At 47.8% G+C, this 26,968-nt stretch overlaps 1 protein-coding gene across 1 annotated transcript; it reads left to right on the plus strand.

Moving 5' to 3' along the window:
- Nucleotides 1–399: 399 nt before the first annotated feature.
- Nucleotides 400–26,968, plus strand: PLEKHO2 (pleckstrin homology domain containing O2). The gene is made up of 6 exons (XM_033070957.1): nt 400–575; nt 4,969–5,121; nt 11,265–11,381; nt 18,214–18,318; nt 20,162–20,260; nt 22,512–26,968. Exons 1-6 carry the CDS (start codon nt 567–569, stop codon nt 23,742–23,744), a joined length of 1,716 nt encoding a protein of 571 aa, XP_032926848.1. The 5' UTR covers nt 400–566; the 3' UTR covers nt 23,745–26,968.

A 26,968-nucleotide genomic window follows, 5' to 3' on the forward strand; every position in this document is an offset into this window, starting at 1 on the left:
CCTTCTGATTTCAGGGATCCTCCAACACGAATCCTTCTATTTCACAGACATTGTCCCACCACGAGGGTTCTGCTGATGCCCTGGTGACCCTATCCGACCCCGGGGGATCTCTCCATGTCCCGCTCGGGCTATCCTGTCATCCCTGGTCACCCTGCCCCACCCCAGGGTCCATGTCCCACCCCGCAGCCGCCGTCTGACCGCAGGAACCCCGCTCATCCCCCTGCCCGGGGCTCAGTCCCAGCCGCTCCCGGGGGCTCCCAGCCCCACGTCGGCAGCGAGGGAGGGGGAGCCGGGGCCGGGCCAGGCGGGGGGGCCGGGCCAGGCGGCGGCGGGGCCGGGGCCGGCGGCGGGGGCATCCCCGCCTCCTCCTCGCTGGCAGCGCCGGAGCCGCCGGAAACCCGGCGGTGCTGCTGCTGCCGCGGCTCCGGCTCCCCGAGAAGTTGTTGCGGAGGGAGAGCGGCGGGGCCCGGGCCGGCACCCCCCGGCCCGCCCGGCATGCCCGTCCGCCCGGAGCCCAGCGGGGCAGCGGGGCGGCGGCCGAGCCCCTGAGCGGGCGGCGAGCAGCCATGGAGCAAGTGAGTCCGGCCGGCAGCGGGACGGGCAGCGGGGGTGACCCCGGCACAGGGCGGGGGGACCCCCGGGCCGGGCGGGAGAGGCGCCCGCTGGGGCAGGGGGACGCGCCGGGCACTTCGGGGTGTTCTCGGGTGTTGGCCGGCGCTGGGACATCCCGGCCCCGCTGCCGGGGAGGACAGCGAAGGAGACGGCGGGTGGGGGGATTCCCATCCCCGGCAGCCCCCGGAGCGGCTCGGGCAGAGCATCCCCGCACCCTCGGGATGCTGGAGCCGGCCGGGAGCGGCTGCCGGGCTCTGGCAGAGCCGGGCTGGTTCCACTCGGGCCACCCCGAGTGAGTCCCGCTGGGGTGTTGTCCTGCCCTGCTGGAGCCGGGCCTGGGTCAAATCGCCAGCTTGGACATGTCTGCGCACCTCCAGCCTTCCCCACTTCTGTTCTGCTCCTCCTTTCTGTTTGGGACGGGCTTAACTCGGAGAAGGACAGTGGTGCTTCTTCTGCACACGGTTTTCATGTCCATGGGATCAGACACCCCAATAATCCATCCCTGTGAGGATTGATTAAGATGCCACAAATTTGTTAGCAAGTTAAACAGGTCGGTTTCTCCCCTCGTCTGGCCACGCAATTATTCCTGCTTCCTCTCCTTGGATGAGGTTTTGCTGCTCATGCACAAAGAAAGCTCCCGGTAGGACAGAGCTGCCGGAGCACTTCAGGCTCTGTCTGGTGCATGCGATCCCTGTACTGTGGCTTGTCTCTCCCCCCTCACACCCCCTTATTTCAGCTCCCAACATTCTGTGGCAAGAATGAAAGCTCTTTTAAAACAGCAGGGAGACGGCAAAGCAGCCCAAGTTGGTAGTGACTGAGAGTTGTTATTATCCGCTGGCATCCATGAAATTAATCCACAGCAAGAAACTGCTTCCAGCTGGTGGCCGCCAGCCAAAGGGGCTTCACACCTACCCCAGCACTGACTGACCATCTCATGGGCTTCTCTTCTTGAGTGATACATGAATCCTCCAGGGATTGCTTGTAGAAGGGGTGTCAGAGGCAGTTCCCCAAGTTCCACGTGGATCTGAGCAGTTTGTTTCCAGTGAAACAAACTATTCTGCTCCAGCAGGCTGGGGAGAAGTGGAAGGGCTGGGTTTGGGAGAAAAAGTGGAAAGGGAGAAAAAGAGCAGACATGTGGGGATGCAGGTTGTCTCCTGGGAGTTGTTCATCAGCACCTTGGTAGAAAGGAGTGTGTGGTAAAGTGCGGTGCTTGATTGAAATGAAGTTGATGTAACTGTCTCAGGCACTTCTGTGCTCTGTGTAACTTTAAAAGCAACAACGTGATTCAACTCTTGGGGGTTTGTTTTGTTGGAAGGCATGAAGACTATGTGGGTTTGTGGGCCCGTAAAATACAGGGCAGGGGAGAGGAGAAAAAACTGCCTAGTTGTTAAATAAAAAGCAATCCTGTGTGATTTGGGTTCTCTGCTGAGCTGTGAAATGTGAGGCTAAACCAAGCTGAAGGAGTGGAACTTGTGTTTCACTTCTAATGCCACCATGATATAAAATGCAAAAATGGCTCCTATGGCTTGGCTCCTATGGCTCCTTGCCTTTGGCATCAGACAGCATCAGGAAAACTTGGTTCTTCCTTCATTTACACTGGCCCATTTGGCTGATGTCAGGGGGCTTCTCCTCATGGAATTCCCACAGGAATGAATCCAGCTCAAGAACATCCCAGGATGGATATCTTAATATTTCTTGTAGAATGCTCATATACAGCTGAGTTAACAACAGCAGCTCATGTCTTTGTGTCATGCTCCCATTTTAATTGTGGAATTACAGTAACACAGGATGGACACAATGCCCTGCTGCCAGTGCCCTTCCCTGGTCAACTTCCCCTTACCAATTTGGGGCAGGGCTGGCAATAAAAATATTCTGCAAAATGTCAGGCACCATCCCTGAGACTCTTGTTGCTTTTGCAGAAACAGACTTCCCAGTTCAATCATCTGGTTTTTTATGTCCTTAAGCTGCAGGTGAGGGATTACAGCACCTGTCCCCCTCGTGGGATGTGCTGGGTATGAGGAGGAAGCTGCTGACCCAAAGCCCAGCAGCTCAGCATCCCTGTGAGTGCTGGATCTGACCCCTCACATCTGTCTTGTAGCAGGGACTGGAGAAGGCAGCTCAGGCTCAGGTGGCTCCTGTGCAGTGCAAGGGGCAGAGCTCTCTGCTTGTGGCTGTTGCCACTTACTGAGACCAGCACTCTCCCTCTCATTGCACCTTCCCTCTCCTGGGCTGCTCATGTGGGCCTTGGAGTTATGGATCCTCTGTGTGGATGTTCCCAGGTGCTGGCACAGCAGGAAGTCCTGAGGTTCCCCCATTCATGGCTCCTTTCAGGCAGGAATTCCAGCCAGGGCTCCTGAGTGATCTGGAGAGCTCCAAGGCAACCCTTCAATGCCAAGGAGGGGAGGTGCAGTCCCTGAAAAGCTGGGGAGCCAGACCCCAAACCAGCTCTGCCCTCGCTCTGCCTTGTGCAGAGATGCCAACATGATCCCCAACTCTGCTGGGGGAGGTTGTTTTTCAGAGGTAGATGTTAGGTGCTGTGTCTTCACAGGGAGTACTTTTATTTTAAAACCAGAGTAGTTTTTGCTCTGCAGAGCAGAGTGTGGATAGACACATTTACCATGTGATTTCAGCCTTTCTGCCAGGTGGGGAAAAAACCCAGCAAAAATTCACCTGCCAAGTGAAAAAAAGCCTTAAAGAGTAAAAACATTTTAGCGGTTGTTGGTCTGGACTTGCTTGAATAAACTCTTCATACAGCTACATCCATGCACAAGTGCTACAAGGGAGGTTAAAGTCCATGCCCAATTATCTAAAAATGACATCAAAAGGGTTCTCGATCAGGAAGCCAGCAGGTCTGTATTTGTGCAGGAATTGATGTTTGCTGAAGTCGCAGATCTCAACTGAATGCAACTTCCTGGCAACCAAAAAAGTCAAGTTTAAAAAAAACCCACCCTATGTAGTCCCTCCATTTCCTGGAAAACTTTTTGATGCTCAGTCATCCTGTATTGTGGCTGTTTCAGATACAGCTCAGTACAACTGAAATAACTTCTACAAAAGGCACCAAGGTTGTTACGGGTTTCAGCCCAATTTTCTTTTAGGTGAAGCACAGTTTATTTGAGTTTCTTTTTCCCAGTCTGCACCGGAGCCTACTGGCAAAGCCCAGCCCCTTCCAGATCTTAGTGGAGGTCAGAATAATGTGGGTGCACGGGGTGTTTAAGCTGTTTTTCTTCTTTTTATGGGTGCAAACTCCCTCTTTGGAATAAGAGCTTACCCTGATGAAAGCTGCTGTCCAAGGGTGTGTTCAGTGGGAGTTTGGTGCATGAAAACAGATTCGTTAACAAGGCTCTCCTCCAGATTTTTGAAGCTCGTCCATACACACTTGCTCTGTCCTGGCTATGGGAGTGTCCAGCTCTGTCTCTGTTCCATGCACTTGGGATTTTCTCATGTTATGAAACAAGATGTCTGAGCTCCAGTTTGTGCAGTGAGGGCCATTTTGGGATGTTTGGGACTGTCTTGTCATGCATTCTCTTGTTGTGTGCCTGCTCTCTGCAGCAGGATTGCTGCTATTACGTGTGGGGACATGGAGAAAATTATTCTGGAGGACAGTGGGGTCTCTGGGAGGCGGTAGGAGGATTTGGGCTGGCCTCTCCTAATAAATCACAAGGTTGGTGAGGTGATTGTGTAAGGGGATTTGGCTCAGCAAGGGATTCCCCTTGCCTTGCTCCAGGAAAGAGGCTTATTGAGGGGTCCATGGGGTGTGGGGAGCAGCAGGGTGCTCCAAGGGAGAGGTACAGGGATCCTGCCTTTGCAAAGGCTCTTCAGTGCACTGAAGAGAAGGAAGGCTTTCATCTTTAACCTGCTGGGAACATTTAGTGTGGATGTGGTGAAGTCCTGTCCCTCATGCCATGGATTTGCCCACAGGAGTTGGTTTGGGGATGGTGACCAAGCATTAGGTGGCTAGAAGAGAAGCTTGCAGAAATGGCCTTGATCTAGAATATGAGTGTTGCTACTGATGCCAGCAGAATCCATCGTGCTGGAGGAGCAAAGGAGAGGAGGCTGCTCCTTTTCAAGGTGCACTTGGTGCACGAGTGAGCAAGGAGTACCTCCCCAGAGAGGGAAGCAGAGCCCCTGGGGGAGGGAACAGAGGAGCAAGGTGGGCTTGTTGCCATCCCAACAGTGTCTCCAGGGATGGCTGAGGTCTGTGCCCACTTCCCAGTCCTGTGGGAGCTGGTTGAGTTTTCCTCTGGAAGGGCCAGTCTTCCGTTGTGATGTGGTGGGGAGGGACCACACCTGGTGAGTGCCAAATCTCCAGGCTGGCTTTCTGATGATGGAAACTTCTCATGCCTTCTGTCCTTGCAGGATACAAAGGAAGGGGTCTCAGAGAAACCAAAGTGTGCTCCAACTGCAGAGAAACATGGCTGGATTAAAAAAAGCAGCGGGGGGCTCCTGGGACTGTGGAAGGATCGTTACATCCAGCTACGGAAAACACAGCTCGTGGTCTACGAGGATGAGGTATGGTCACAGCTAATGGCCTTGAATGAGGGGCAGGAGCAGGCCCCTGGGGACACATCCATGTCCCTGTGCTTTTTTACTCTTCCCTCCAGCCCATTCCTTTCAAAAGGGCTTCTCCAGATATCTCCAGGAAGGGTGAACTCTCTAAAAGAGACAACAGCTGCGTTTTAAATATATTCTATATTACAAATATTTTAGCCACTGAATATTTTGACAGGGCCGTTGCCAAAACAAAAAAATGGGGGGCAGGACATCCTGTGAGAAGGTGAACGAGTAAAGCTTTGGGCGGAAGCAGGATATGTGCAATGAGGTTTTGGCTTTTGAAGGATAAAAGTGATTGTAGCAGGCTGACTTCCCACCTGCCACTTGAGGGGATGGCAGGTGACCCTGCAGCTGTTTGGCACCCCTCAAGCAGCTCAAATTGTTGCCAGCCAGACTCTTCAGGGTTTCTTTTAGCCACTGAAGGATGCAGAATGAGATTGTGAGTGCTTGCTGTCCTCCTTAAGCACGGACAGTCTGGATTTGGCTCATCTTTTCCCTTTACTTGAGCCAGTTCTGAGCAAAGGACCCCTGGGAGCCTTGTCCTGGACTTCCCTAGATAAACTGCATGCCTTAAGTTCATGGCTGCACTTAGAGTTGTTTCCAGACAAATGAGGAATAAGAGCCAAGCCAAATCTGTCCTGGATTTTCAGGCGAGAAGAATGAAAAGTGCAGGGCTGGTCCTGCCAGGATGCAGAGGTGGCTTTGTCCTGAGTCAAGCCCTCTTTCCTGGGCTGCAAGCAGCTTCTGCAAGAGCAGAGTTTGCCCCAGAAGTTAGAAATGACAATGGCTTGTGTGTGCAGCAGGGTGGGGGACTGTGGTCTGCACAAGGACCACGTGCCTGTGAGGTGTCTGGTCCAAGAGGATCTGGGTCATGTGTGGGCATCAGGATGATATAAAAGCAAAATCATGTAAAGCTTCATGTGCAGTGTGTCAAGGGAAGAAGAATGGGGAAATGTTTCAGCAGCTGTATTGCTGCGGTGGTTTCAGGAACAGCAGGACTGACAGTGAGTTCAGTTCTCTTTTTTAAAAACATACTCTTGCCTAAAAAAGAAGATTTGTTATAAACAATTTAGGTTAAAGGATACTACCTCTTCTCTTGTGCTGAGCACTCCTGCTTGTCTCAAATCCCAAAGCTTTCTGGTGTCATTTGTACTTAGCTGTGAAATGTCATGAAGATTGCAAGAATAATGACAGGAGAAGTCAATGTCAGGTGATGAGCAGTTCAAAAGGCACTAAAAGCAAGGGGGGGTTCTCTTACCCAGAGGGATGCAGCCTGGTCCTGCAAACTGTTGACTCTCTGTAGATCATTTCCCAGTGCCCTGGACACCTGTTGACTCCAGCTGAAGCTTCAGAAACTCGAAAATTCAAAATCTGTAAACATGACGTAGGTTTTTTTTTTCAAGGGCATGCATTTAAAAACAAGATACATGGAGGCTCTCATTACCACAAGGGAAAAGGAGGCTTTTAAAGTAAGATTAATTTTCACAGACATTCAGAAGAAGGAAAAATCCCAATCATTTAAAGGGTTATTTTATTATCTCAACAAGGAAAATGGCATTTGTAACAACCAGCATAATGTTTTCTGGTAGCCTGCGGATTGTGGTAACATCCTGTAATAAATTGCATCTGTAAGCTACAGTAGCTGCAAGGTCCCATTATTGTAAATAAGGGATCATGTTAATATCTATAGGCTATTAAACTGGCTTACAGTGAAGTCAAATGTCTTAGGAGAGGAAATTGCTGCAAAATTATCTGGTAGCACAATAGGATAGCATGTGATTGTGCAGACTTACTACGGGGAAACCAAAGGAAATGGCAATTTTCTGCACTCAGGAGGGGTCTTGTTGCAACAGAATTGAGGCAGTTCATGTTTATTACTGCATTTGTCTTCCTTTAATGTGAGTCAGGGCAGTGTGGCTGTCTCTGTCTTACAAATGGGGAACTAAGTTTTGGAGATGGGAAGGGTTGATGTCTTAGCAGAGTCTGTGGTGCATTGTGCTGTGGTGGTTTGCATTTATGGAGTTCAAGGTGCCATTTTTCCCACTGGTCCTTCTCCACATGTCTGCTCTGTGTGACCCTGGAGAAGGATACAGCATTCCAGACCATCCTCAGGCCAGAACATTTACAAATGGGATTGTTCAGTGCTTGCTGAAAAAGAAAGGAGATAAACCCTCAGGCAACAGGAATAAAAGGCATCTCTCTATAAGTATCCTAAATCAGACTTAGATGGGTTAAACAGGGAGTCAGCTTCCATATGGGCAGGCAAGTTTGGAGGCTGGACATTTCAGTGGTCTGAGCCCATCAGATTTCCAGGAACTGAGTAGTGCCTTGTACTCAGTGTCCTTTTCTCAGTCCCTCCCATGTCCAGCCCTTCACAAATAGTGAAGGGTGCTAAAATTCATTTCAGCAGTTGTTTCCTATGCAGGCCACCTTGTTGATGCAGTTGCATGAGCCTGGCTGTACTTGTAGCTGAGGTTTAGGTGCAAAACAAGAGCAGAGGGGAGCAGAACATTGTACAGTGTTACTGGAAAGTACAGTCTGAGCAGCACTCAAATACCATATATCATCACCAGTAGCCATCTCCAGGAATGTGCTCCTGACCTGATCTGGGAACCAAACTGTATCTGTAGTCAGGCTTTGGGTTTGGTTTAAAGCAGAGCCACCTCCTGAAGGCAAATGGCAAATGCCTCTTGTGTTACCTGGAGCAGATGGGGTGAAAGCCATCCCACATGGCTTCAGGTTTCTTTCAGTGGATGGGGAATAAAAGGAGATGGATTTCTTGTTCTCTGCTGTGCCTCCACCTACAGCACCCTGCGTCTGTACCCTCACCTAAATGAAGGTGCAGTTAAGCATGATGTTTGTTTATTCCATACTCAAATGTCAGGAAAGGAGGCACTGATGCAAATTCAGGATGCTTAGATCCCAAGAAAACTGCTGTGCAGGTCTGCACAGAAACAAGCGAGTTCTTTTCCAGTGGGATTTCTTGTCTCTGCATATTGTTACGAGAATAAAAAAACCTACAGAGAGCATCTGAAGACCAGGCAATCCTATATAGGGTGACTAGACAGATCAGTAAAATCACTTCATGGATTAGAAAGCGTCAGTCATGAGTTTGGATTTTTTTTTACCCCCTAGACAGTGCAGCTAGTGCTTAAGTTGTTTTCATGTTGTTTTAGGGTTTCTTTTAAAGTGTATTGTTTGATAGGGAAAAATCCTACTAGATTCTAGGGAGCAGAGCATCCACTGGGGGTTCAACAGCTGGACACTTAACATCTGCATTTTGCCCCTGGTAAAGCAAGATATACCTAAAGATATATAGCAAGGTATACCTAAAACAGATTTGTTAAAACACTCTTAAGAGCCTCAAATAGATAAATAAATTATTATTTCAGGTCTAGATGTTTTATACTGAATAGAGGGTCTCAGCACCTGAGTGAGTGACAGTGAGAAGGTTTTTGCTGGGAATTACACCTTCATATAAATGAAAATTTCAGGGAGTCTTTTCCCCTGAGCTTTTAATAAACTTTTCATTAAGGAAATTGTTTGCCAAGTGTGATTCTTTGGTTAAGCATGTGCATTAATATGTCCAGGTGTTCAGTAACTTTCTTCTTATGGGCCAAGCCAACAGACACAGATATGTTTGTCACAGGATCTGTTCTATGAACAGTTAATGGAATAGTTTTTCTGCATTAAATCATGAATGTAAGGGTTCTGTACCAGGATTGAGCTTGTCCAGAACATGTGTCAGGGCTGGACTCTGGAAGTGCCCTTGTCTCTGCATGGTGCTGAGTGTCCTCCAGGTCCCAGGAGGCTGAAGGGACCTGGGGACCTGCACTGGGGTCGGGTCTTTTGTTCTTTATCTTAGTGGTGCAGGACAGACATAAAGGATCTCTTTGTGACCCAGGTAGGCTCACAGAGAGAGGATGGCTGCTTGCCAAGGGTAAAACATAGACAAAAGCCCCATTCTGGTGCTCCCTGAACTCAGATGCTTTTCCCTTGCCTCATGCTTGGAGTTTTTATATTTCTCTGGCTGCTTTTTTCCCTGCTTTCCCTGAAGAAGATAACTCACTTGAGAAGTTCATGTCGCTGAGATGAAGGAGCCATAGCTTGAACAGTCAAGGTGTCTTTGGCAGACAGCATCCTGCATGTCCCCATCCTCTCTGCCCTTTTCGCTGGCCAGGTCACAGTCCCCAAAGCCTCCCCAGGGAGAAGGCAGGCAGATGGAAGGCAAGAGGCAATTTCACAGTGAAACCACATCTCTCCACCCTGCCAAGTCCCCTTGTTCCCCAGCTTGGTGTTCCACAGCCCTTAGGAGGTGGAGCAAGGCTTGCACAGGATCAGAGGAAGAGTTCCTGTCCAAGAGGCAGCACAGATGGCATGGACAAGGAGGGGGACAGAGGCTCTGCTGGGAACAGAGCTGGAGGGTGGGCAGGAGGCTTGGGGCTGGTCTCTTCTCAGAGCTCTGCATCCTGAGCCCAGGGAAGGAGCTGGGAGCTGCACCGGCCGTGCAGCAGGGCTGTAACGTGGGCGGTCTTCCTCCGAAGGCCAGGATGAGATCACCCATCCCCGAGGCATGTATTCCTGACCTCACCCTTCTCTGTCATTTCTTGGCCGCAGAGGGGTTATTATTTCCATCCCTGTCCTTTTGCAGTGACATTGCGATACCAGGATTGCAGCAGGAGCCTTCAAAGGGCCCGGTAGCGTCAGCAGGATTTTATCGGCCGGGTTTTAGGTTTGGGCAGGATTAATCTCCTCCTCCTAGTATGCGTTTTCCCAGTTCACATTCACCTACTCAGTGTTAAATGAAATAAACAGTAATGTCATTAAAATAATAAACCTAAATTAGATCCAGACGTCCCTTGGTGGCTCAGGACTCGCTCTGTGTACTGGCATCAGCTCTGCCAGGCCCCCATCCCCAGATAGGAGGGTTAAGAAAACTGAAACGCAGGCTGAGTTCTGCACAGCGACTTAAATGTCAAGTGGTAAAGGGAGGAAATTCCCCGCAGCCCACTTCCCTCTGAACTCTCCATTCCCTGCCTCCAGCCACGCAGCAGCTTCCTGGCTATGACATGTTTCCTCATCCCACACCCCCTTCTCCGCTACAGGAATTGCTAAATCCAAACTCATACAGGCACAGGGAGCTGCCCTGGGAGCAGAGCCTGAGCTGGGGGTGGTTATGGCCAGAGGTTTTAATTCAGGATGGTACTGGAGAGGTTCATGAGCCATGCTGACTGTAGCACTTCATTGGCAAGAACTGCTCTGAGAGTCTCACTGCTTATTTGTGCTTAGTAAAAGGGAGCTTTGGTCTCTGCTGGGCTACTGAGACATGAAGAATATTATCTGCCCAGCGTTACGCTGTGATTCCTATTAGGGATGGTGCTCTGCAGCTGAACTGAGCCACGCACCACGTGTGGAATTTTAGTTATGTTACTGCGAGAAATGAGCCAAGATCGCGGCCCGCAGTCATCAGTGGAGATACTCCAGAGATAAATATTCCCCACTGAGATGCTGGCCCAGACAGTTTTGCTGGCTGCACTGGGCTGTATTTCCAGTCCTAAGCATTTTGACAGCTCAGAGCGTGGCTGCAGGAGGACTGTGTCCATCACACAAGGCTCCTGCTGACCTTTGTGATGTGAGGACCAGTCTACCCCAGCTCAGTGTGGCAGCAGGGCTCCTCTCTTATCCCTGCTCTGACTCAGGCTTCCTGAGGGGGCTGCTTGGACCATCATGATGCTTGTGTCATCTTCCCTGTGAAAAAGCAGAATCACATCTCCTCCTTTCATTGTGGGATGGAGGTAGTGGAGTCGCTTCTGGCTGCAGATCCTTGGATGAGGCCAACAGCAATGGCAGAAGCTGGTGTTACTGTCCCCAACCTGTTATTTGCTCAGCCACTGTGGACCACTGGGCCTGTAGCTTAAAGACTAGGGTGTTTTCTTAATGAGATGCCAGCCTGATTTATGGGGATTTCTGGCTGCATGCAGGTTATTTTTAAGGCAGAAGAGCTTTTAGACAGTTGCAAAGGGAAGAAATGCAGAATTTGATGGTCTATGATTGATTTCAATGCCTCCTATTCATAATAATGTTTCATTCCCTCTTTGCAGGATGAACAGAAGTGCATAGAAACGGTGGAACTGGAGAGTTATGACAAGTGCCAGGAGCTGCGTGCACTGCTAAAAAGGAAAAATCGTTTCATTTTAATCCGCTCCCCGGGTAAGAAGGTAGGATTGCCTTTCTCATCACCCTCGAGTCTGCTAACTCTCTTTGGAGAGTTCCAGCCAGCTGGAGCTCCAGAGTTCCCAGAGCAGATGAAAAGCTCTGAGGCTGAGCTCCTTGGCAGCTGGGAGAAATCACCTGTAGCTCTGAAGGGTCTGCAGTGTGTAAGAAGGAAAGTCGCTGTCATTTCTTTCTTATCATGGGGAAAGGGTCTTCCTGTGGCTTGACTTTTTCCTCTTGATTTCTTTTTCCCCTGCCTTAGCATTTTCTTTCTTCCAGTACTCCTTAAGAATTGGAAAATGATCATTCCCTGTGGTTCCTCCATGTCCTCTGAGCACCTGTAGATGCTGCAGCTTTGCCCAAGTTCCAGTGAAATCAATAATTCCAATCCATGTACTGAGACAGTTCCTGGAGTTAGAACCATTGATCTGAGAAACTCCAGTGCAAAGTTATGTGCAGCCAAACAGTTCCTAGGAGAAAAGATTTATTTTGCAGAATTCATGAAACCCTACATCTGTAGCTTCCTGCACAGCATCTGGTTAGATGCAGAAGCTAAAATCCAGGCTGGCATTGCAGAGACTATACATCCATCTGGGCACTGGGTGTATGCAAGGACATCCTAACTATATTCATCATCACTACACATCTTTGGATGTTCTCCTTAGCTCCTACTTGCATGTTATCCATTTCTGCATCTTTATGGGCTAGATTTCTTCATTGTTGCTTTGGGGTATCACACTTTGCCTTCTAATTTCAATAAGATTTTTTTGGCCTCAGAGTTCTTACTCAATCTCCCCATGCAAATCTGAGAAGTTGTGAGGGACAAAGCACATTCATTTCCATAAGAAGATGAACAGGCAAAAATACCAACTTGCTGCATTCCCCCATCTCCATTTTGTTTAAATAAATGGAGATTGTTTAGTCCTTGTTGTCACTGTTGCTTATTCTTTCACTCCAGTCACTTAGTGTTTATTCATATAATAAGACCCCAGCTGAGTTCAGAGCACCATTGTGCTAAACTTCATTCAAAACAACAAAACAAGGACTTTCCTGCCCCAAAACCCTGGGCTAGTGAGCTCCAGCAAGAGTGCTGGAGCCCAGAACACTTTAGGAAGGATTTCTTCCCTTCAAGGATGGTGAGGCCCTGGCACAGGGTGCCCAGAGAAGCTGTGGCTGCCCCTGGAAGTGTCCAAGGCCAGGCTGGACAGGGATAGTGGAAAGTGTCCCTGCCCATGGCAGGAGGGCTGAAACTAGATGTTTTTTGAGGTCTCTTCCAACCCAAATGATTCCAGGATCCTGTGATTCTATTCCTAGGAAGGCAAATAATAACCTGTGTGCTCAGAGATGGGCAGCACAATAGGAACAGGTATTATCTGCAAATATATTACTGAGAGAGAATTGTGTAATAACTGCATGTGTCTCTGCACTGCTCCATGAATCAATACAGGGTGTGAGGCCTGTTCCTAAACCTTTCATTTCTTGCTATGAGAAAAATGTGCCCAAACTGTGCCCAAAAGGGTAACTTCATCCTTTTGGCATGCTGGCAAGTTTACAACTACCCTGTTTTTCATGCCACTGATTCAATGGAGACCTAGATAGAGGCTACTTTTTATAAGGCTCTTTTGGTGAAAGGAAGGGCTTTTATAAATGAAAAGTTCCCTGTTTGTGGCTCCCCTCCCACCCTTCTTTTGGCTGGGGATCTGGTGAGGGTGTTGACACACAACATACTTTGGCAGATGTTAGCACAGGCTTCAATTAGGAGGCCAACGTACACAACTGTCCTTCTTCTGTTTTGAAATCGCAGCTGTGGCGATATATATCAGTTAAACATTTTCCATTTGGGAGGCTTGCTGCCATCCACAGTTTAAAATCACCCTGTGAGCCAGCTTGCCAAGCTCTGCCACATCTTGCTAGGATTTGTTTTTTTTTTCACCCTCTCTCCTGAGCATCATGCTGAGGAATGAGTTTGAGGTTCTTAGGAACAAGCTAGCAAAGGCTGTTTCTGTTTCAGTGCACAAATCTTGAATACAGGGAGCCCAGTTTAGTTGTAGGGGAATCCCAGTTTAAATAATCTTGGATGGGATATTTTTTGAGCAGAGATGAATCAGTCAGTTAAAACTTCTCTGCAGCTGAAGTTGCACCTGAATAAATAAGTTGTCCTGCTAAACACTGGTTGTTGATGAATGTACCCCAGATTCTGCTTGGCCTGGTCACAAGGATGACATTTTTAAGCTGTGACAATATGAGCATGTCACACGCCTGCACTGGTAGAAAGAAAGCACTGCCCCCTGAGCTTCAATTCTTCAGTGAAGGAAGCTGGCAATGTGCAAAAGCCCTGCTCTGCTTAGAAATCTCAAATGCTTCATTCCATCCACAGCAATTAAATGAAAACTTTTGGATGCAGAGAGCTGGGCTTCTAAGAAAGGGCAGCAGCCTTGGCCCAGAGACTTTAAAATGTACTCACAATGCAAAAAAGCAGTGTAAATGATGCTTGGTGTAAACTCTGAAAATTACTGAGATCGGCACAAGTCTGGTGTTCAGTGGATCTGAAAAGTTTCAGCTGCAGGGAAGTATTTATATTGGGAAGAGGGTGGTAGTAAGGAAAGAGTCCACCAGCAAGTCCTGCAGCTCCCCATGGAATCCTTGCACCTGTGGTCAGGGATGGAAACTTCCATTGCTTATTTTTCCCTCCATCAATTTTTGAGGTACCTGGAACTGCCTTCACCAGGAGCCCAGCCTGGAAGCTGCAGCAGAATGCAGTGAGGTTTGGGGGAGTCTGCTCCTGGGGTCTGTCAGTCCAGCAGAAATGCTGCATTATTCCCAGGGATGATGTAGTTCTTGGTTCAGCTACAGAAAACCACCAGAATTCTCTGACAGTCATCTCATAGAAACATGGAATGGTTTAGTTTGAAAGGGACCTTGAAGATCACCTAGTTCCAACCTCCCTGTCATAGGTAGGGAGTGCCTGTCTTCTCCTTTCCCCTTCATGATATAACCTGACAAAGTCATGTAGAAGAAGGCAAGAAATGACCTCCCATCTGGCAGACAGACTCTGCTGCACTCATGATAGTTTAAGATGTTACTGAGCCAGCTCTGCTCCAGCTTGTGCTGGAGGTGACCACCCTGCACCAAAAGTCAGCAGAAGGGAACAACCCCCCCAGCAGTTCTCAGACAATTCACAGTCCAGATTAGCCCAGCCCCACCAGGCTTTGCACTGAAACAAATAAGGACCAAGCACAGATTTGTGTCACCTACCTCTGCAGCAGATCTGCAGAATTGCTCAGCAAAGAAGTGTTGGTAACAGTCTTAAACTGCAGCTACACAGCCCTCCAGAGCTGTGTAAATCACTTAGCATAGGTACAACAGACTGACCCCAGGAACACTTGTCTTTCCTGGAAAGCAGGCTGGCACTGCCATCAGACTGTCAGTGCTGGAGAAGACTGATGTCTCAGGGAGGACAGGGAGCAGTGAGGAAGCCAGGTCCTGCTGCTGTCACAGACAGTGATCCTTGTGAGAGCTCTTGCTGCCTGACATCTCGGCCGTGATTCAGCAGGAGCTGACCGCCTGTGCTGTGCTCTGAGTAACTGTCAGTAAATTGTGTAGCCTGCATTCATGGCTTACAATGGTCACTAGGTTTGGCCATGACAGCTTTTCCTGGCACACCAGCCTGTTGTTTATGGCATGACTCAGTCTCAGCTGGCTTAGCAAGAAGGAGTGCAAATGTGTTACCCTGCCCTCTTGTATTGGTGTCACTGACTCTCTGCCTTGAATTCCTGCTGGAGAGCAGACTCTGCTTAATGTTTTGTAGGAAATACCCATCTTTAGAGTCATCTGCTGGTATCTGTAAATATTCAAATGAGTAAAGATACAGACAAGAGAAATTCATTTGTTCCTTGTTTGTTGAGAGCCTGGGAGTCTCAGACTACTGTGCAAGAATCCCAGTGAGAGGGAGGACTGAGACCATCTTCTTCCTGCCTCTCCTCTGCAGCTTCATGCTTTACAGAGAGCTCCCATCCTTGTTTGGGTGATGGATGGTTCCTCTCCCTATTGCTTTGGCTGAGGACAGGAGCCACAGATGGATGGAGACAGACCAGGGTCTGCAAGGCAACAAAGAGGCTGTGGCTGGCAGCAGACTGAGCATGAGCCTTGGAGCCCCAGCAGCCTGGCTGTGCCTCGGTGCCTGTGTGTTATAAAAAGAAAAGAAAAAATTTCTAAGATACCTGGGCACTGGGAGGAACCTGCCCCTCTGTGTCACAGCCCCAGGGAGCTGTGCAAACAGGGAGCAGGGCTGCAGGAACAGGAGGCTGGCACTGCCCACACTGTCCCGTGGGTCCCTCTGTGCTGCTCATCCTCCCTCACCCAGCTCCCTTCTGCTGTCACCATGAGTCCCTTTCTGTCACCCATCCACTGGATCTGCATTTGATGGCAAAGGGTTGTATGCCAGAGGGACATCTCAGCTTCTCATTAACGAGGAACCACCCCCCTGAGGTTAGTTCTGCTCTGCCACAGAGTTGCTGACACCACTGCTTAGTCACAGTCCGGGAGGCTTTATTTGGAATGAGGCACAGAAAGTGGGACTGGAAGAGGAAGCTTGAAGTGAGGCAGGAATCCTTCCCCTGAACAACATGTACGGAGAATTCTAAACCCTAGTGCAGGCTGCCAGGTCTTTGCCAGGCAGTGCAGCAGCTCAGCTGCTCACAAGTAGAGCTTTCTCATAAGCTTTTATAATCACAAAGCTTTGGGGCAAAATCGTTTCCAAACAAAAAAAGTTTTTAAGCGCACACAAAACCAGGCCAGCTCCGACTAAAACAAAATCTGGCTGTCACTCTGTTTTGGAGCCTTGCCTTCCCTTACATTCCCTGGTTAGAGTGGCCCTTCTGCATCCCAGACAAAGGGCTCTTTTTGCAGAGGGCTGTGGGTCAGGCCCTAACCTCCCCTCTGAGCTCTCAGGAAGGCATGTGGTCCTGTCACCTTACATGCAAACTGATCGAATAAAGAATCTTTCCCCAAATTACTCCTTAACTCCCTGCTTGCCATGCTGGTTGTGAGTGTCTGGCACTGGCAGCTGTGATGTAAATCCATGGCATTGACATGAGAAGTAGATACAGAAAGGAAGAACACTTGGTTTCTAACAGCAAGAGTGGGTGTGAGGAGATCAGGCTTTAGTTCTGCAGAATTTCTGATGGTCCCTTCAGAAGTTGCTGAGACCCAGAACAGTTGCTGCTTTGTTGTGCCATGAACAGGGAGCTGCTAAGAGCACTCGACTGTCAGTCACCATTAGCTTTGTCCCCCTCATTTAATATAGTCCCTGTTTTATATAGACACTGCTGTGATTTTGGAATGTGGGGCCTCATTTACAAAAAGGCTGAGGCTACAACTGCTCTTGAAGGCAATGGGAGAGTGCAGAGTACCTACAGGATGTTAAGTATCCCCAAAAACCTGTTCCAGGCAAAACCCCCATGAGGTTTTGTTTTGAACAAGCCTGTCTGTATCTCACTTCTCCATCTGTAAGAGGTGGATAACTTCAGTTGCTCTGAAAAGGAATTTGTGAAGCCCACCAGATACTGTAGTGATAAGCAGGAAAGAAAAAAGACTGTCAGGGGAATCAGTAATTTTGTTTTCAGGGCAGGGCTGGAGCAGAGTGAAATCAATAAGACATATTGACCCAGGAGGATAAAACATGATGGAATAACTCAGTAAGAAGTGCCACCCTGTTGTTAGGGATGGTGCTAGGAGGAACACAGACAGCAGGCTGACATCCCTACAGCCCAGAAATACTGGGAGTGTCTGACTTTTAAGTGGTTCATTTTGCAGTGTTGCTGATGTCCTTTAGCACAGGAGTATTTCTGTGTGCCTGTGCACTGTGGATTAGGGCACCACATGGAGCTGTTTGGATCCCAGCTGCTCTGCCATGGAGCCACCTGTAAAGTGAAAATGATATTTCTCTCACCTGAAGTGTACTCTGGGGTAAAGCTACATAATACTGGTGAGGTGCCCAGAGAAAACAGCAGTGAAGAAAGTAACACCCTACTTATTGTCCCTGCTGTGGGCAAGAAGAGATTTGAAACACTGAGCAAAGCCATGGGGCTGCCCTAGAGGAAGGGAAGAGCTGGCTGGCTGGAGGACAGGCCATACAATTACCCATCCTCCCTCCTTATTTGGGACCCATACTTCTTGCCAGTTCTCTCTTATAAGGCCAGCTCTTCCCTTCTTCTTGGGGCAGCTCTCCAGACCCCAGAGAGAACCTGTCTGCAGTGTTCACTGCTGGATTTCCTTTGCAAACAGAAAAAGCTATGGTGAATTTTTGCACTTACATTGCTCTTATGCCTCATCATGCTTGTGCCCAGCTGGATCAGGGTTAGAGCAGCCAGTGTCAGTGCCCCACATTCCTGTATCAGTTCTGTTCTGCAGAGCCACAGGAAGGGAAGCAGGCAGAGGCCACTGCATGCAGCCTTCCCGTTCTTTGTATTCTGGGGGAAGTGAGAAATAAAATATTTTACTCCATCTAAAGCAGCCAGTATGACTTGGACTTTCAACTTGATTCTGTGCATTGTGACCATTTGCTGTACTCACTGATGCTCCAAGAGCTATTCCAAGTGTTTTGCAGAAGGAAGAAACTTATTTTTTACTACTTTAATAGTTACCAAAATAAAACTACAACAAAAAGCTGTCCAGCATAACAAAGTCCTGTTCATGGGAGCTATGCCAAAGCACAAAGGAATCTGTAGTTTAAACACAGGCTAGGATTGGATATTATATAGATACTGAAGTGATTCAGAGGGATCTCTGGTCCTGACAAGGAATGCTCAAGCAAAAATTCTCTCTCTGCTCTTGCAGGTTCATGACATCAAATTTCAAGCTCCAACTTTGGAAGAAAAGGAATCGTGGATAAAAGCCCTTAATGAAGGGATCAATAGAGGCAAAAACAAAGTATTTGATGAGGTAAGAGAAACAGTTTTCAAACTCCTGTGTTTCTGTGTATTCTCATCCATCACTCATTAAGCTAAAAGCAGAACTTGTCTGAACCCCTGTTCTCCCCATCCTTCCTGCAAGTCAGCCATTGTCCTAGGAAAGGTGGTGTGCTAGGTAGGGCAGGTTCCTTCCCTTCAGAGCTTGGGATCAGAGGATTTCTGGGAGTCCCCCTCTCCCAATGGAAGCAGCTGGTGTAGAGAAGCAACTGCAACTCTGAGTTGTGTAGAGCTGGGATGCAGCCTGGAGGGACTCAACTTCCCCACACTGTCATGATCCTGCACCAAGCAGCCTGGAAATGGAAGTACTTGGTTAGGATATAGCCCAGTCTTCAGGACTGGGAAGGTCTGAAGTGACTCAGTCCACCAGCTATTCTGCCTGCAGTTACTCCATGGTCCTGGCCAAACCTGCCTGCCTCTGGCCCCAGCACACCTGCACTTTCAAATTCTCCTCCCATCCTGCTGCACAGAGGGGAAGATAAAAATTGCACAACCTAGAGCCTGTTTAACCTTGCCTGTTCCCTTTTACTTTGTAAATCAGCCCTGAGCTAAACCAAAGGAGCAGCATCTCTTCTGCAGTTCTTTCAGTAACTGAAAGGAAGTGAACAAAACCACCAACATAGGAATGACATGAAAAAATGAGCAGGGTAAGGGGGGAAAAAGCAATCAGCAAAAGTGTTTAGCAAAGGAAACCAAAGCAGTAAGTTTTGAGAAAAGGGCTAACTGGTGTAGATATGCTAGAGGTGTCAACTCTCAGAAGTTGGGCTTTGCTTTCATTCAGCAGAGGGCAAAATCATGTGGGCAAAGTGGGCAGTGAACTCTGCACACCCTTCAGCAGCACAGCAAGGTGGATCTCAGATCACCTCCCTGCCCTGTGATGTGGGGTTATCCTCCTTACAGAGAGAGCCAGCCTCTAATTCTCATTCATTCCAGTAAGGATCAAACCTCAGATTTAAAGTGTTTCCACACAGGCCAGGAACAGGCTCATGGGTCAAGCCCTCAGCTGGCTTGGATTATCTGTTGTGCCCTGAAGGAGCTGTAAAAACCACTCTGCCATACCAGCCATTTTTCTCTTTAAATCCCTATTTCACCCTTGCCAGCTTTCTTTTTGTACAAACTTGTGGTACCAAGGACACACAGATGATTCAGTGTTCCTGGTCACTGGTGCTTCTCCTCCATGGGGAGCAGACTCCAGCCCTTGGCCACAGTGTGGGTGGATGGTCACAGAGCCAGCACAGAGAAATACCTGTCAGGGCACTGGGACCTCCCTCCTTAGGAGTGTGAGGCAGTGGATTTCTTGTCTGATTCCAGGGAATACATTTGTTAATTCAGCTGGAGCTGCAATTAATCCAGGTCACTGCTCACACCTTCTCCTCAGCATCCTGCAGTCATTAGAGCTGTGGAAGGGAAGGGCTGTAACAAAGTGCTGCTGATACAGTTCACAGTCAGGTCACGGTTATTAATGAGCTTTCACCTCTAAGATGGAAACAGCAGTTTCAGTGCTGTGTTCTGCCACATGCAGGAGCTGGTCCAAGCACAGGGTGCAGTGAGGACAAAGCTCCTTGTGTCCTTTTTTTCCCTGCCTCTTAGGTGGAGAGAAGTTCAGCCATTGCAAACCTCTGAGACCTTAAATATCCATCACATACATGCAGAGCTTGCAGGCAGGCTGTGACTGAGCTCTGAGGTAAAGACTAGTGGTGAAATATTCCCCAAATGCTTCAACATTTCATGTGTGACAGTGACAACTTTATAGACATATCTTGAGAAATTAATGACCCTCTTCCTTTTTTGTTTCCCTCCTCTTGCCCCTGTTAAAGGTGAAAGTAGATGAGAGCCTTTCCTTGGACCATGTGACTCGGGACAGGGTGAAGGTGTCCCACGGACGTCGGCCACCCACCAGGAGTCACCTGAAGGAGGTAAGTGCACCCTGGGGTGAGCCACTCCACCAGCTGCTCCTTCCACTCAGGTACCAAACCCCAGGGATGGACAGCCCAGAGAAAGCTGACAAGGGAAACAACTTCCTGCAGGAAAGACTGTGCCAGCACCTCTCTAATGAAGCTCCAGGTTCCATAGATCTCTCTCTGCTGCAGCATGTTACCATATATTTAGCTTTTCATAACTCATAAGCTGCTTCACCATCTGGTCAGAGCCATTAGTGTTTCATTTCCTTCAGAACAGACTGAAGCTCCTATATCTATTTTCAAAGACGTGATAATTTTGTAGCCACAGTGGTCTAAAGGTAGAAGAACTGCATGGTCCACGAGGAAAAGCTGTATTTTTATTAAGCTAACCAGAGAAAGTTTTCAAGCTTACAAGCCCTTCCCTAGGTCTGAAACAGAATATATTATTTTCCCTGGCAGTTTTATAGACTAACCTGTCTACTTTTAACTGATTTTCTGGGTCTGTCACTTTAAAAAAAAAAAAAAGAACAAACCACAAACGTGTATTTCATTTCCAGTGGAGAGATTCTTACTAATGTTTGATTCCTGTGATTTATGAAAAAGTTTCTAGAGACAGATTGATATTTTAGCAGAGCATTAATCGCAAGGAAGGAAGGTTTTTAAATCAAACCTTCTTTCTTCAGACTTCCAAGACTCTGACTTATGTGCCTGCACAACACTCAGATGACCCTTGTGCAGAAAATGAGATACCTTGAGACTTTTTGCTTTGCATAGAAATGGAGGGAGAGTGTCTCTCCCAGAGAAATGCATGAGAATGAATCATAGATTCCCATCCTCCAGAAAACCGCAGAAGAAAACATGACAAAAGTCACAGCAACAATGAACTGGGGATTCTGTTGCCTAACACAGGTTCAGTAAGGTGGGGAGCCCTTCCCTAGGCACTAAAAACATCTCTCTTCCCTGCTCAGATCACTATTTTCACAAGATACCTTGGAGGTTAATGCCTCTAAGACTTCTCACCCTCAGCCAAAATCAGGAGAAACTGGCTTACAAATTTAGCAGCAGGAATGAGGGGATAGAGCCTGCAGAAAGATGTGTATCATGGCTGCTGGCTACAGATTCATGAAGGAAATGATGAACATGGATTTTCAGTGTTAGAAGCAGGCCAGGTGAGGATGGGTGAGGGCCAAGCTGCCAGGATGCAGCTTGTCTCCATCTCTCTGATGGGCTGGAAAGGCAAAAAGAGACTTTAACCAAACTCTCTGCACTGCAGGGGCCTGGCCCTGGCTGCAGCTCTGCCTTCGTGTGGTTTTGGGTTCCCTCACACAGGAACTGTCACTGTGGTTCTCCCTGTGGGGCACTGAGCTTACACGCTGCAATGTCTTTGCTAAGTCCCTCCTTTTTAGGAAAACCTCCTCAAACTAGTGAGATTTGCACATAGCCTGTGGTCTGAAGGAGGTTTAACCAGCTGAGGCTTGGCCTGGGTCAGGCCAGGATGACATCAGGTTAGAAGAAGCAAGCAGAAGACAACAGAATTGCAATCCCTGGCCAAGTGATCTAAAGATCAGCTTGGTTTATGCCAAGCTCAACAGCAGAAAAGTGAGCCTTTGGGGAAGCACATTGTAAATGAAGGGGGTAGGGGGTCCCACTACCACAGGACAAAGAAAGAAGGGCAGAGCTTAACACTAGCACCCACAGGAAAACCAAGAAATTGGGTTATTGTGGAACAGGCTTTAAGGCGTTCTTTTCAAAGGAAGTAGTAAAGTAAGCTCTGCGCTTTTCTTAGAATCAAGGGCTGCTTTAGGTTGAAAGGGACCTTAAAAATAATCTGCAAGGGCAAGGAACCTTTCACTAGACCAGGTTACTCAGAGCCCCTTCCAGGCTGGCCTTGAACACTCCAGGGGTGGGGAATCCACAGCCTTCCTGTGCCAAGGCATAACCACCCTCATAGTGAAGAACTTCTTCTGAACATTTAATCTAAACCTGTCCTCTTTCATCCTAAGGCCATTCCCCCTTGTCCTATCACCCCATGGCCTTGTGAAAAATCTCTCTCCAGCTCTCTTGGAAGCCCCCTTTAGGCATTGGAGGGGGCTTTAAGGTTTCCCTGAAGCCTTCTCCTGGCTGAACAGCCCCAACCCTCTCAGCTTGAAGCAGCAACCCCTTGCTTGCTATGCTGGTTGTGAGGGTTTTGTACTTTAACTTGAAGTTAAAGGATGAAACACAGGATCAATGATGGATACTGAAAACTTTCTCTCTTGTTTTTCAGGCTGCCAAGTGTACATCAGATGGTATCCTGCGACTAGATCTGGATATAGTAGACAATGGACCACCAACCTTTGATTCCACTATCAGTGAAAGTGACAATGAACCACCTCAAAAGGAAACTCCAAAGCCCCCTATGCCACCTACAAAACCTACAAAAGTAAACCAGGAGGCAGAGAACAATGCTCCTGACCAGGAACATAAAAACCCTCTGTCTCCTCCACTGCCTCCAGATAAGAAGCTTAAGGAAGGAATCACATCAAAGGACACTGTAAATGCCACGGAAGAGGACTCTGTAAGTCCAGAGGAGAATGTGGAAGAATCCCAAGCACCAAGTGAGGAAAACAAAGAGAACCTCGTTGAGGTCAGCAACAGGGTTATATCAAAAGCTCCAATTCCACTTCCTAAGAGTGTGCCAGATAAGCTGAAAGTAGCTTGGGACCAACCAACCATTGAACCTAAAAAGACAGAAGACTTGGAATCATCAGGAGATAATGGCAAAGACAACCTGGATGAGATTGCTGCTGCAGATGTTTCAAAGCCTCCTGTTCCTCCTAAGGTTTTGCCAGAGAAAATGCTTGCCACAGTGAACTCCAGCCATGGTGACCTGGAAGCTGGGGGCTGGGAAGAGCAGGAGTCTGGCAGCTCTGAGCCCCCAGTGAACGGGATCACAGCCAGCGAGGTGGCAGAGTTCACATCCCTGACAGCTGAAACAGAAGAAGGAAATGGGAGGACCGCAGCCGAGAAGGAACAGCAAACTTCAGCAGAAGAGACAGAGACTTCCTTAGCTACAGAAACACACCATGAGAGTGTAAAAGCAACTATTGAGGAGAAAGATTCTACAGAAAACACTTCAGGTCTCAAACTTCGCTGTTCTTCTCTGGGAGACCTGCTCTCTGACTCCAAAAATAAACGGAGAGCGCTTCCAGACCAAGGCTTCCCCAAGGATCCCCATCCATGCTTAGCTAAAATGGAGGAGAAAGTTGCTAATGAAAGGGAAAAGGCAGAAAAGCTTCTGCAGAAGGTTTTACGTGAAGGGTTGGAGCAGGCCCAGGAGGGGAATGGACCCCCAGTGGTGGCAGAGACGTTGCTCAATGAGGCAGTAGAACAGCTTCGGCAAGCTTCACAAGTTTTGCAAGAAATTAAAGGTCTTGGAGAACTGAAAAAAGAAGGAACACAGAAACAGAAAGAAAAGCAAAAGGATCTAGTGACTCTTTATAGGAGAAGTGCTCCCTGACACACTCTGCAGAGACTTCTTTCCCAAAATCAAAGCTAAACATTTGCATTTCTGATTTGTACCATTGCTAGGCCAGTGTTTCAGGATGGTGTTTTGCTGTGCACACACCATGTTTGTGGGACAGAATTGAGCTTTCAGTTACAGCATCTTTCTTTCTTCATGCTGTACATACCAGTCTGTTTCTAATCCTCTTAGCACAGCAGAAGGTTACAGGACAGTGAACAGTTTCAAAAATGTGAATGCTCTTTAAGGATTCTGTCCAAAGTCCTTTCAATGGATCAGGCCTTAAAAATTACTGGTAATCAGACCAAGCCAGATTTTTTGAAAGGAGCAGAATGGCTATTCTAGCAAAAGCCCCTGTCTCTCTGTATTTACAGACAAGCAAATACCAGATTACACTGGCACCTATCTGGTTTTCCCAGTTAAATCATTTAAGGATAAATGTAGTCAGTGTTTGTTTGCTTGCTGGCGTGGTTTCCCAGACCACCTGGCCCAGTGACATCTAGGAATGTAAAGATAAACGGTTTAATCTTCTCCAAAGATACTCATAAAACCACATCCACAGTTAAAAGGTGACCTCACACAGAGGCAAACCAAACTGGCCAATTCCTGACTCCAAGTATGCTCCAAGTATCCAAACTCCTGTCCCTGACGTGGAGCAGCTGGATGGAGCACTTTGAGACTGGCTCTGCAGTGCTTTAGGTGTGCTGAGCACTGCATGAGTGAATTCAAGTCTCAAAGCATCACTGCCAGGCAAGTATTGATTGTTCCTCTTTCATTAATAGGGAAATTGAGATTACACTTGGCCTGTGAAAGTGTCTTCTACCAGACAGCACATTTATTATTGAGGACTGTACCTATCTGATAACTCTGAATCCCCTCAGTGCTTTTAGGAACAAATAGCCGGGTGTTTGGAGAACTTATGTCCAGGAGATCCCCAGGAGCTTCCTAGGAGAGCTGTCACAAAGCAGCTTTGGGGATGTGTGTTCCTTTGTGTTGTCTAGAGATGTAACTGACAGGAGCATGCACATCAGGCAGTGGGTCTGGATGAGTTCCCCTTCCCACTGAACACGTCTCCACCTGCTGTGTCCTGGCCAGCCTGAGAGCCGTGGTTTGGCCCAGATCTCTCTAATTGACACACATGGAGGGAAGGGCATTTTGCACACAAAACTTTGGGGCTAGTCCCAATGGCTTAAGTATATGAAAATAAGAATGCATTGCTGTGGAAGGGGTTGAGGAAGGAATTGCAGAAGGCTCCAGCACAACTCCCACAGCCTCCCCTGTCCACCACAGTCCCTGTAGTCTTCAGTGATTACAGCAGTGGCAAAATCACGTCTTTGCACTGCTGCTGTATAACCCCATACCCCAGCTGGGTCCTCTCCCCTCTTCTCTGTAATTGCTGTGAGGAGAATTGTGTCACAGCCCAGAGGGTTTCTCCTTTGCTTGAGCCAGGCTCTGGAAACAGAAAATGGTTTTAAGGAGTGACACGCTACCTAAACTCTTTTCTTTCATTTGCCAGCACTTTGTTCTTAGCTCATCCATTTATTTTTCTCCTAATTTCCCAGGTCCCACAAGTCTGCAGGGGGCTGCAAACACCACCCACAGCAGCAGTAAAGTTTCATCTGAGCCTCCTCTTAGGCTAGGCACAGGTACCTCAGATCTGAGCACAGAAAGTTTGGCTTTGGGCTTCCAACAACCCTGGTCTCTACCACCAGCCAGCAAGATAAATAGTGACCATAACTGGTGCTTCTGCCTCTTTTGATTAAACTAACCTTGGTTTTGGTATTGAGTCCCCCTCTCAAGACAGCCATAGATGTTGTATGAGAGTTCACCTGTTATTCTGTCACATGGTAAATTCTACATGGTCAAACATTCAGGGCTCAGGTGCCAAGAAGCTTTGCTTTGAGACAAGAAATTTCCAGTGTCCTAAGGCCACCCTGAGGCACACAGCCTGGAGCAAACTCTGGGCCTGTGCCATTTGCTGCTGTGGGTTCAGTGTGAACTATGGGTCATACTCACCTTTCCAGACACACTTAGGACAAGGGCTAAGAACACAGACAATATTCAGTGCCTATCTGCTATCTAAATGTATTTTTCTGCATGTGCACTTTTGTTTACCGAACACTGTGTGGTATGAATGTGAGCTGTCAGAACCTGGTGTGCACTGGAAGTCGAGGGACATCAGCTCCAGAGAGCAGGCAGGCTTTTGCAAGATGCAGTTCTGTAACAATAGATAGATGGGGGAAAACCCAGTTCACACTAACAGGAGTATACACAAACCAGGGCAAACTCTGGGTACAGGTTCATATCCCAAAGCTGAAGCCAATCCTAAACTTCAGGACAGGCAAATCAAAGCCTGGCACTGAAATCCAGGAGAATGGCAGCTTATGGGGTAGCTCAGTCCCCTAATTTATACACAAATGCTTTTGCTCTCCCCAGTGTTTTCTTGTGGTGGTGTGTTCTGTGGATACTTGTCTGGCAAAGTGCTGGTGAAAATAGCCAGACATCCCTCTCTGTTACAGCCAAACCTACAGGATGTGCTTATATTTACTGTATATTTTTATATTATACTCAATATTCTAATGAATAAATGTCTGACATTTTACTGAATAGCCATCAGTAGGAATCCTAACAGATAAATACCCTCTACCTGTTAGGAAATTGGCAAATTAAATCATTTTACAACCTACAGCGAATTACTGTATATGCTGTACTAACAGATCTTACTAGATTTGTATTATGTCTTGTAAATAGGTATAACTTAAGTGGAATCTCTGTATCACCCAGTAACTTTACTGCTGCAAATGCTATGTTAGAGACTCTTGATTTTAACTATTTTTTCTAATAGGTTTAGCAGTTTCATCCTAAAACATCCAGCCTTCTATGGCAACTCCCATATTCAGTGTACATCCTGCCACCATGCACTTTTTTTTTAAATCTTCCTTTAAACATGCATTTAAACTTGCATCTAATTTTTGGCTGCACTAAGGCTGGGGGATTTTGTGCCTGAAAACCCTCTGGGCTTGGAGTGCTGGAGTGTGAGTCTGTATTTTGGGCTGTGCCACCAGTTTACATGTCTGTGACAGGAAGGAAGTGAGTTTGCAAGTGAGCAAGTGTGGATGACGATCTGAAAAGCAGCTGCTGCAGCCCGTGGAAAGGCAGCACTTTGTCTCCTGCTTGTAAAGAGCTTTGAGATTTGGCAATAAAACCTCCTTTTAAAAATC

This window comes from Catharus ustulatus, chromosome 12 (assembly GCF_009819885.2).
Source record: "Catharus ustulatus isolate bCatUst1 chromosome 12, bCatUst1.pri.v2, whole genome shotgun sequence".
Taxonomy (NCBI): Eukaryota; Metazoa; Chordata; class Aves; order Passeriformes; family Turdidae; genus Catharus; species Catharus ustulatus.